Source organism: Zeus faber (genome assembly GCF_960531495.2).
Source record: "Zeus faber genome assembly, chromosome: 16".
Lineage (NCBI taxonomy): Eukaryota > Metazoa > Chordata > Actinopteri > Zeiformes > Zeidae > Zeus > Zeus faber.
The window spans coordinates 878,734-889,703 of NC_137202.1; the positions used below are offsets into that span (position 1 = coordinate 878,734).

Sequence of the window (10,970 nt, forward strand, 5' to 3'; positions counted from 1 at the left end):
GGAAACTCAAAGCAGTGACAAAATAGTGGGAATCATTTGGGGATAATCCCAAACTGCCACATGAGCATACCACTCTCCCAGAGGCTTTGCTAGAGATCCAGATCATTGAATTTAGATTAATACAGCATCAACAGGCCATAAAAATCATCATGGCAGCCTAATCCCGTTCCCCTTCCAGATTGCAGCTTGGCCTCGGCAGGGTTATACCTTTCAGTGCCCTCGGTGGGACAAATAATTGAAATGTATGAAACTGTATCTGCGGGCGATTTCTGAGCTGCGGTTGCGTAACGGCGGAGTGTGCGTAGCGTTTTAATTCCCACTGCAGCCATTGATGATTGCTTTTTACTGAAAAGTAACAAAATCCAGTGAAATCCCCCGGCCCCGGCCACACGTCAATCAATGAAACAATCCAGAAAACGTTATGAACTCGGACGACCTGCTTCTCTGCTGTGAAATTGCAGGAAAGGCACGTACTGCAATATAAAATAACATTACACTTAAGAAATTCAAACTTAGAATAATAATAGTAATAATAAAAATAAAAAAGGAGGGAAAAAACACAACCACCAGCCACCACCATTTTATTTGAGTGGGAGGGAGCAAGAAAAAAAGAAAAATAGTCTAGACATGACGTCAAAACAATCCCTTATTATTAGTAGTAGTATAAGTAGTAGTAGTAGTAGTAGTAGTAGTATAATTATCATTATTATAAATTTAATTTTTTGGGGCTCTTTAGTACAATACTGTGAACAATCCTTTAAGACAAAAAAAAAAAAAAAAAAAAAAAAAAGAATTTCATAAAAATAATCTTAAACCCCACAATGTGACATGCTGCTGTGGAGACAATCATTCATTAAAATCTGAATTCACATGGTGCAGGGTGCCGTGACAACAACAGCATCGCCAGCGGCGCCTACAGTGGACGCTCGGAGGAGGCAGTGTAGCTCTTCACACGTGCAAAGAAGAACGGTGCGTACATCTTGTCAAGATCAAATGCTGACACCACAGTTTCCCCATTGGGTCTAGAAATGAAAAACAATTAAAATTTTTACGTTAGAATTTATTAGACAAACACTTTCAATATGGTATCAAAAAATTGTTTATTAAATTTGTCACTCTTGTAATTGAAGGAAAATCTCCTTGATATTTAGTCATAACACACATTTAGCTCATATTGGAATTATTTTTACTCTATGGTAGTAGGTCAATAGTAGGTATATAGTAATAGTCGTAGGTAAATAGTCTCTATTTACCTGCTTCTTAATTATCTGAACAATATGGTGAGAAACCATATCTTCACAACCAGAAGATCATGTTTAGATTGGTTTCTCATTATATGGTTAAAAAAAGAAAAGTGAATAGAGACAATATTCAAAAGTATGAGATATAGTCAGGAAGATGGTCAGGGGTAATGTGCTCTCTAATAAATCGACTAAAACACAAATGCACGCCAGTCAAGTCCTTTAATTAGTGTAATGCATTGATGGAAAATGTTTTACTAATTTTCATTGTTTAGTTCCAGATCAGTTATCACCATGAAAACACAACAAGTAAAAAAATATGACTTTTAAAATGTTTAAATTCTCAGGCCTTTGGATGAGAGCTGATTAAATCCAGGGGCGGGTTAGGTACGACGGGGATGGTAGCTCAGGCGGTAGAGCTGGTGGTCTAGTAATCTAAAGGTTGCTGGTTGGATCCCAGGCTCCTCCTGCTAGCATGCTGTAGTGTCCCTGAGCAAGACACTTAACCCCTCATTGCTCCTGATGGCTGCGTCCGTCGGTGTTTGAATAATTGTAAGTCGCTTTGGATAAAAGCGTCTGCTAAATGCAATGTAATGTAATGTAATGTAATGTTAGGTGAGTGGCCGACCTGTAGGTGATGTGGCAGGAGTGGTGGATCCAGAGCAGCTTGTTGAAGCGCTGGCGGCCCCCGGAGGACAACTGCAGCCCCACATGGAAGCTGTGCTCGGCCTCGGGCACCGGGTTCTGCCTGCAGAACCGGTTCTTGTGGAACTCCGGCACCCTCTGTCCATTTGTAGAAGGAAGAAAGAAAAAAGAACTTAGTGCATCACATTTTTTAATTAAGTATTTTTCTTCATTAAGCTGATTGCTGTGTGGCCTGTGAATTATTATGACAAAAACTAAAAAAATCTACATTTTATTTACAAAGAAATTTCAACTAGGGCAAAGAGCTGTTAACAACAATGTCATATCCTAAAATGTTGAAATAACCCTTAATCTGCTCCCCAACCCACGTCACTGAATGAGTGGGAAAGCAAACACGGCCAGGACTCACTGACCTCCTCTTTTCTCTTGCAGACCACAACATAAACTTTGGTTTGATTGTCTGTGTCGTGGGACAGACGGTAGTGACCCAGCAGAACTGATTCCATTCTGTGGAAAAAAGACAAATTCAATCAAATTACTTATTTCAACCTTCAGAAACACTCTACACCGTCTCATAAATCAACGTCACGTATTGAAAAGAAAAGAGATCAAGCTGGCCATAGACTAGTTCAGACCATAGAAACCATATAAAAAGAGATCAAGCTGACTCTAGACCAGACCATAGAGACAGTTTTTAAAGTGAGTGTATGAGTAGAGCTGGTACCGGGTGTTCCTGCGCAGGCGAGGCACCACGGCCAGCGGGTCTTCAGGTGTGGTCAGCATCACGGCCTGACCGTCGGGGAAGAACCGCAGGTACCTGCAGCGAGACAGGACGGAAACATGAGACCGTCTGCTCCCATTACAATCATGAGAGGGACAACTCGCCCGTTATTCCACAGGAAGTAAGTCAACACAATGCCCCCTGGTGGAAAGTGGATGTGTTGGAAACAGAGTGACCGTAAACTACTTTTACCATTTTCTTTCCACAATCATGATTTTTCAATACAAAAATATAAAGAAAAGCAAAAAGAAAAACAAACAACAACCATCCCCCAACCTACTTCCCTGCCCAAGGCTCTTAAATAAAAGAAATGAATTAAATTAAAATAAAATAAAATACGTAGTAATCCTAATAAACTACAAGGTGTGGCGATTTTTTAATATATTTTTTTACTTCAGTTTTTATTCCATTTTTATTACTATTTTACTTTTTTTATGGCTTTTTTCAAATGCCTTTTGTCGCACCAAACCTAAACACACCAATCCTCACCACAACAAATTCCTAGTATATGTAAATGTACCTGGCAGAATTAACTGATTCCGATTCTGATATATAACTCAGGTGGGAGGAAAAAACCCCAAAACAAACCAAAAAAACTGCAGTATTTTTTGAACAAAACGTATTGTTTTCCCTCCATTTTTGGTCTCTACAAATAAACACAACAAGATAATTCTATTCACACATAAAACCAGAACCGACAGCAGAGTGTCTAGTGTTGAACAAACATGACGAGCCGACAGACCAAATAGGAAGCGCCTCCATTTTTTATATAATACTTATTATTACTTCTTATAATACTGCATTGATATTTTGGATACGGGACATCGACGGCAGAATTGCGTGTACTGTGTGAGGTACCTGTAGTATTCCACCTGGTGCCATGCCCTGTAGAACCCATCCAGTGACTCCTCCCCTTGGCGAATGTAGGAGATCTTGCTGATGTAAACTCCTGTAGTAGACACACGTTGAGTGAATGCTGTTGAACACAGAATTTTATTTCATGGGTTTGGAGCTCGGTACAGACATTTGGAAGAAGGGATTACCATCGAAGCGCACACGTGGCCTCTCCAAGAACATCTCTCGCCACGAGTTGAAGGGCGCCAGCGCTGTGCAATTTCGGCCCCAGACCCTCAGACAAGCCGAGCGCCAGATGTCTGGGTCTCTGAGGAGAGAGCAAGGAAAAGGACGTTGAACCAGAAACTCAGACTACTGGCAAAAATCCAATATCACAACAATGTTTTTGACCAATATCTCGATAATTTTACATCATTTTGGTGATAGCTATTGGCACTTTAAGATATTTACCCACAGGAAATATTTGAAAACCAATCAATACTAATGTGGATATTATGACCACCGATTTGAACATCTAGAACAGTCTGTCAGTTCAGAAAACTGCCTCGCTTTACTGTTTAACGCTCCTTAAAAGACAACATTTAACTATATCACAATAGACAAAATCCCAGACCATATCTAGCCTCATTTCACAATATCAACAATCAAATTGATCTATCGCCCGGCTCGATTGGAAACCTTTTCAATTCCGGTATCACGTAGTATTAAATGCAAGCATCTCTCATATTATTTTTAGATCATATTGAAACACATACAGGTGTTGTAATTGCCATTATAGCCATTCAGTATTGGGAGGGGCAGCAGTTTGTAATGCTCATTACAAAGACACACACACACACACACACACACACACACACACACACACACACACACACACACACACACACACACACACACACACACACACACACACACACACACACACACACACACACACACACACGGGGCTGGACTGACCGTGCACAGATGTAAAATCCTCTGCTGACCAATGAGAGCTGCTCCAGGGCGCGCATGTCCAAATCACTGGACACCACCCAGCGGAATATGTACATCAACACCTCGAAGGGCAAGGCTACAGCCACATAGGAAAGAGGAGCAGAATATAAACATATGACAACTCGCCAGGTGTGCCGTGAAACTTTTCCAAATTCTACTTAAAAACACATGAACAATGGAAACAAACTCTTGTGTTGCAAGATCAATATTGCAAGGCTGTGCAAATTCATCCGTGTCCAGCCAGAAAAAAAATCAGTCACAGTCTATATGAATCATGACCAAATAGATAGACCTTTTTTCTACTGCTTGAACTTTAATTTAGTCCTCAGTGATTATTTTCAGCTTGTGAGTCGAACTTTAAGTCGTTCGTCAACTCCTTTGGTGGAGTTTCAAAGATTTGTTCATAACAATCTAATAATTGATTTATTTATTTGTATTGATTTCATTTACTGCTGGCAGTGCAACAAATTGCCCCCAGGGATAATAAAGACTAACTTGACCTTGACCCTGGATCGCAAGTCTTGCATCACTAACTATTAGTAGGAGGTGATAATAAGCGGAGTTCTAAATGTTTCTGATGTTTTTAGTGGTTAGAAGGACAGTGGTGTCGCGTGGAAATATTTAATTGCAAAAAGTGTACCGTGGCAGAAACAAGGTTGAAAACACTGCCTTGGGTTAAGATCCAATGACGTGTGTTGAGAAAATACCTGAAATGTGCATTTGAGTCATTTCAGTCTCAGGACTACATGTCTTTGGCCAGGTGTCTCCCAGAGTGAGCTGCTGCTGGAAGTAGTCCAGGAGATCCTCGATCTCACCATCGACGCTGTTCTCTGACAAGCTGGAACACACAGGATTTAACAGATTTATCAGTCTCCTGCAAATCTTCAAAATAAAGGTTGCATGAATAAATATCAGTTACTTCTGACAGGGAATGCAAGGCCAACAAAGTCCAGGACAGTTGGCCGATCAATATTTTCTTAAATTAATTTCACACAAATGTTTCAAGGAAAACTTGTTTGTTCAGCATATTATTTCTGGCAAGCGTTCTAACTAACAATGAGAAAATTATAAATGGGAGAACTGACCTGGGCCCATATTATTATTAGTATAGATCAGTATTACCATTAGTATAACTACTAATAATACTCATCTATGAATTCTGTTTATTGTCATTATACCAGGGTTCTTTAACACAAGGCCAATCTAGTGTCCTGACGCTCAACAGGAAGAAATGTTCAAACCGGAACACATCTATGCAAGCAGTCGGTTGGAGTGGACTAGTTCCTCTGACATTACACTACATTTTGACAAGCAGGTTATTCCTGTGTAGAATAGACATGTGCCTTCTGGCTAGATGAGTTTTTCATAAGCATATACTGCATCATGTGCAATAGTTCGCAAAGGTTTTATGAGAAACAGGAAATCCAGAGCTTACAAGTTTTCTCCAACTTGGTCCTGATCAGGTGGACGGCTGTAGTTGATCTTAAACTCAATGTCTGGCACGAGCTGCATGGCCCTGCGGTAGAACTTGATGGCTGAGAGTTTAGAACATCAAGTCGTTAATTAAAAAGGAAAACCCTGTTTTCATTTTCGAGTCATAAAACTGTTTTAAGTTAAATTCCAGAAATGATGACACCATGCGGGTGGCAGCTGGATCAGGCATTGGTATTAGAGCGATCACAATTATTACATAGTTGTGTGATCATTTTTATATGAGCAGATGGCAATTTTTTTTTTTTTTGTCAAGATTTCACAATGGTACGCTTCCACCCAAATGTGATCGGAATTTCAACCCAATGCCACTACTAAAATGAACAAAAAAAAACAATTTAATTCTTAAAGCAATTATTTGTATGATGATTAATCATCACCTAAGGTTTCATGATCTTGACAGCTCTATTTTGTATTGCAAATAATTTTCAAACTGTAAAGTACAAATGTCTGTTTTATTTACAATATCTGTAATATCTCTTTTTAGCCATGACTCTGCAGGGACACACCTTCATAGACGGCTCCACTCTGCTCCTCCTCTACAGCTTTCAGAAACAGCTCCCTGGCCTGAGGCGAAATCACTGATATCAGACTAATTTAACACTTTTTTCTTTTGCAACATCAATATTTAATGCAAGTAAATGCGGTAAAAGTAAAATGTAGTCTGTGGAAATCCCAGTTCAGCTTACTTTTTCCTCACGCGCCCTTGTGAGATCTGAAGCTCGCAGCAACCCTTTGGCCAGCCCAGCATCTCCAAAGCTCGGCTTCAGCTCAGACATCCACTGAGCACGGAAGACATTCAGCTCCAGCTGAGAGGGAACATCGCATACACCTCAATTCGAATGGAGGCATTTGTAAAAATGGATTATTTGGATCATTTGCTGCTTTTCTCAAACGTGGATTATTGAAACAGGTAGGACGCCAACATACAAGACTGGTATGGAATTGTATCTCACTGTAATGTAAATGCATCTAAATGTCCCACTTATCCATAGGCTGAGTTCCAGAGTTGAATTTCAGCACAACTCTTGGTATAACCATTACAATTGACAAAAGTACAAAAGTTAAAAAAAATAATAATAACTTACTTGGAGATTTGGGTCATCTGAGCCTTCATCTTCATCTTCTATTGTTCCATCAAAATCTGCATTTTCTTTCGCCTGCAAGTTTAATTGAAATGAGAAATAACCGTAAATAACAAGACAATTCCTGCAGAAATGGTGAAAAGTGAGCAGGCCCCTGGGCAGCCGAGAAGTTGATGAACAGGTCGTTTCATTGTCCACGGTAAGGAAGAATTTAGGAAGTTCCAGCGACTCTCTCAGAGCCCACCTGGCCCCAGCCTTTTCACTCTCCTGTGAGCCCCTCCCCTCCCAGTGGAGGACATCCCTCGCTATTTTGATCCATTACCCAAAAAGTATAACTTGCACAGGTCAGATTTTTTTTTTTTTTTTAATTGTGAGTGGCAGAAGAAGTTCATGAACAGTTTGATATAGGATTCAACAACTGTAAATGCTAGCTACTGCTAGCCACAAGATTTTCTGCTAGTGAGTAGACAAAAATACAGTTTTTCTCTCCTCCAGTCTATTTTACGTTAAGAAACCTCTTGGCCCAAATTTTCACACATAAACTGGATTCACACAAAGAAAGGTCGGCCAATTCCTTACACAAAGTAATAGCAGACCCGCAGAGTATGATAATGGCACAGCACCTCAGTTTAAAAGGCAGAGAAGTCTTCTCTTTGTCAGTTAAACAAGTTTACACCCGTTACAATAACAGTGCAGCGTAATTAACTACTCCCCAGCAACCACCAGTCTGGCAGGAATCCTTAGAACCATAGCCACCTCCAACACCTCTGTTCTGTTTCACTCCCTCATGACTGACCCTGGCAGTAAACATGAGGGAGACCTCAGATCTACATTTACATTTATTCATTGATCAGACGCTTTTGTCCAGAGCAACTTACATGAGAGGCAACAAACAATCAAAGCATACGTCAACCACTGGAGTAACCTCAAATTTAAGTGACTGGGCACCTGTTTCTAAATTAACACACACACACACACACACAATGTGTGGGGTCACATCCAATTTTTTTGAGCAGGTCCCCCCCCTCAGATGCCAAAGCTAAACGTTAAACTGAGCTAGTGCGGTGCGTCACAGCATCTCCTGACTGGGAGAGGCCCCTGACTGGGGCCTGTCCAGCCTCCAGGGAAGCATGGAGACCCAGGAGAGCTGGGCCAAACTGGAACTGCTTATGGAAGGTGGTTTGGCAAAGCATGAGCAGCAGCGTCCAACCCAAACCGCTGTTAATAGGTTGACTTAAATACAAATCATGTCATCCCCCAAAAAATACAGGCATTTTTCAAAGATGAGAGATAAAAGGGTAGGAGAAAAAAAAAATCTAATTTGAAAATGGGATATTAATGAATATAAAATGGAAATTACACTACTCACAAAAAGTTAGGGATATTCGGCTTTCGGTTGAGGATGAACCTAAAATGCACTATAACCTTTACAGGTGAACTTAATTTGACCTTCTCTAAACTTTTGAATGCACATGTCCAACTGTTCAATGTTTCAGTACTTTTTGCACAACTTGCTGTTCTCTCACAAGGAGCTGAACGGCAAATTTCACAACAGGTGTTTGATCCATGAATCGACCAATAAATTTCCTGGTTCAATTAGAATTGGTATTTAAACAGTCCTCTTCATCATGCTGTTCACATTTTGACATCATGAGACCAGGACGACACCTAACAACTGATCAACAGTACCTCGCCATTGTGAGGCTTCAAACAGGATGTTCTCAGAGGGAAGTGGCCACTGAGCTTAGAGTGTCACAGTGTCATCAGCAGGTTGTAACAGAGATACAGAGAGACTTGAAGAGTCACAGAACGGCATAGAAGTGGACGTCCTTTGGCCACATCCCACACTGATGACCGCTTCATTGTGAACAGTGCCCTGCGGAACTGGATGATGAATGCCACATAACTCCAGGCACATTTAAGGGAGGTGAGAGGCACCCAAGTGTCACATCAGACCATTCAAAACCGTTTACATCAGCTTGGTCTGCGTGCTAGACGACCTGCAAGGGTACCTGACCACACCACCAGGCACAGCCAACATCGTCTTGCATGGGCCAGGGAGCATTTACGCTGGACGAGGGACCAGTGGGCCTCAGTGCTGTTCTCTGATGAAAGTCGATTCACGTTGAGCAGAAATGACGGCCGCCAATGATGTTGGAGACGTCAAGGAGAGCGCTATGCATCAGCCACTTTGGTCACCAAATGAGCCTTTGGTGGTGGTGGTGTTGTTACAGTGTGGGCAGGTGTGTCTAGTCAATACAGAACTGCCCTACACTTTGTGAATGGTACAGTGACAAGCCCATACTACCTGAATAACATCATTAATCCAGTCACTGTGCCCCTGCATGAACAACACAGAACTAATTTCATCTTCATGGATGACAATGCTCCAGCTCATCGAGGTGGCATCATTAGGGAACGGCTGCTGTAGACTGGGGTACCTCAAATGGAGTGGCCTGCACTTTCTCCAGACCTGAATCCCATAGAAAATCTATAGGATCAGCTGAGTCACCGTGTAGAGGCTCGTAACTCTGTACCCCAGAACCTCAATGACCTGAGGGCCGCCCTTCAAGAACAGTGGGCTGCCATGCCTCAGCAGACAATAAGTCCACTTGTGAACAGCAAGAGACGTCGTTGTCAAGCTGTAATTGATGCTCAAGGGCACATGACAGGTTATTAAGACATTGACATTTTTTGTTGTGGCTGTTGTTGGCTTTTGTTTCAATAAATTGTTTGAGATGAGGAAATCACCATTGCATGCTTCTACTTAAATGCTTCTACTTTCATGATATAATATCACTGTCCCGTGAGCTTTTTACATTTTCCATACATTTCACCCGAAAGCCAAATATCCCTACCTTTTTGTGAGTAGTGTATATATTTTGAAATGCCTTTATCAATTAACACACGTTTGAGAGATTAAAAGAATGCTTAATATATAATTTTAAATTTACAGATTGTTTTGAGGTGATTTTTCGTCCTCAAAAATACCAAACATCATCTCTTTCTATTGTATTATAATGTTTATTCAAGATACACGTTATTCGTTCCACTCGATTGCAGCTTATTCTGTCACGAAATTGCAACGAGGGTAAAGCCGCTGTTTTAAAGAAATAAAAAAAAATCTTTGCTTTTTATTCTCAACTCCAAAAATCCACAACTTAATTTTCTCGGTTTTAAGTTAAGAAAAACTGAACGGCGTGTAAAGCTTTGGAGATTTAAAAAAAAAAGAGGTTATTTTTAACTTGATCAAGTGACTACTTCTTGGACTGTGGATGTAAACACCGTGAAACCACGGCAGAATGAGTCAGAGTGGGGGGGGGGGGTTACTCCAGCAGCCGAGACCTTTTTAAACGCGGATCCGATGCCGCAGCAGCGACGCGGAGCCCGGTTCAAAACAAACCGCCGTGCAGGTGAGGGGCTAGCTAGTTAGCCAGCTGACTAGCAACTAGCTTCCCATGACCCACATTACTGCTCTGACGGACGAACGGGACAGCGACATACCATGGCGGCTTACTCAGCAATTATTCCTTCTCTCCGCGGGTGTGATCAAAGCGGGGCTTTACAGTTCGCGGTCGAAGAAACGCACAACGCTACGGACATGTTGACGGGCTCTCCGGAAAGCTGCCATTTCAGCTGCCGTAGTGGTGGTGCGTTCGAGTCCTTGAGGAGCGCCGGAATTACAGGCTCTCGGTTGGTGCGCAGGTAGCACCTCATCACGTCAGGTAAATACGTTGTGATGCGTTTTTGGTTGTTTTGTCTATTTCTTATACAAGGGCCATCCGGGATGCTTCACATAACATGAAGACATTCAATGAAAATAAGTATTATACTCAAATTTGCCTTTGCGTCATTAATAAATGACGCGATACTCAA

At 41.4% G+C, this 10,970-nt stretch overlaps 1 protein-coding gene across 1 annotated transcript; it reads right to left on the bottom strand.

The window, feature by feature from the left end:
- Positions 1–564: 564 nt before the first annotated feature.
- Positions 565–10,736, bottom strand: fbxo9 (F-box protein 9). The gene is made up of 13 exons (XM_080017087.1): positions 10,599–10,736; positions 7,098–7,169; positions 6,699–6,818; positions 6,519–6,576; positions 5,954–6,053; positions 5,226–5,356; positions 4,480–4,594; positions 3,711–3,829; positions 3,526–3,616; positions 2,611–2,703; positions 2,300–2,393; positions 1,870–2,024; positions 565–1,022 (listed from the first exon to the last, which is right to left on the bottom strand). The coding sequence occupies exons 1-13, from the start codon at positions 10,599–10,601 to the stop codon at positions 914–916; spliced, it is 1,260 nt and encodes a 419-aa protein (XP_079873213.1). The 5' UTR covers positions 10,602–10,736; the 3' UTR covers positions 565–913.
- Between the last annotated feature and the right edge of the window lie 234 nt (positions 10,737–10,970).

What these genes read in the sequence shown, in the direction of transcription:
- fbxo9 (XM_080017087.1), bottom strand. An exon ending in CGCCTGCGCAGGAACACCCG is followed by an intron (nt 2,394 to 2,610) that starts GTACCAGCTCTA and finishes TTTTTTCCACAG; the next exon opens with AATGGAATCAGTTCTGCTGG. An exon ending in TCTGCAAGAGAAAAGAGGAG is followed by an intron (nt 2,025 to 2,299) that starts GTCAGTGAGTCC and finishes ACAAATGGACAG; the next exon opens with AGGGTGCCGGAGTTCCACAA.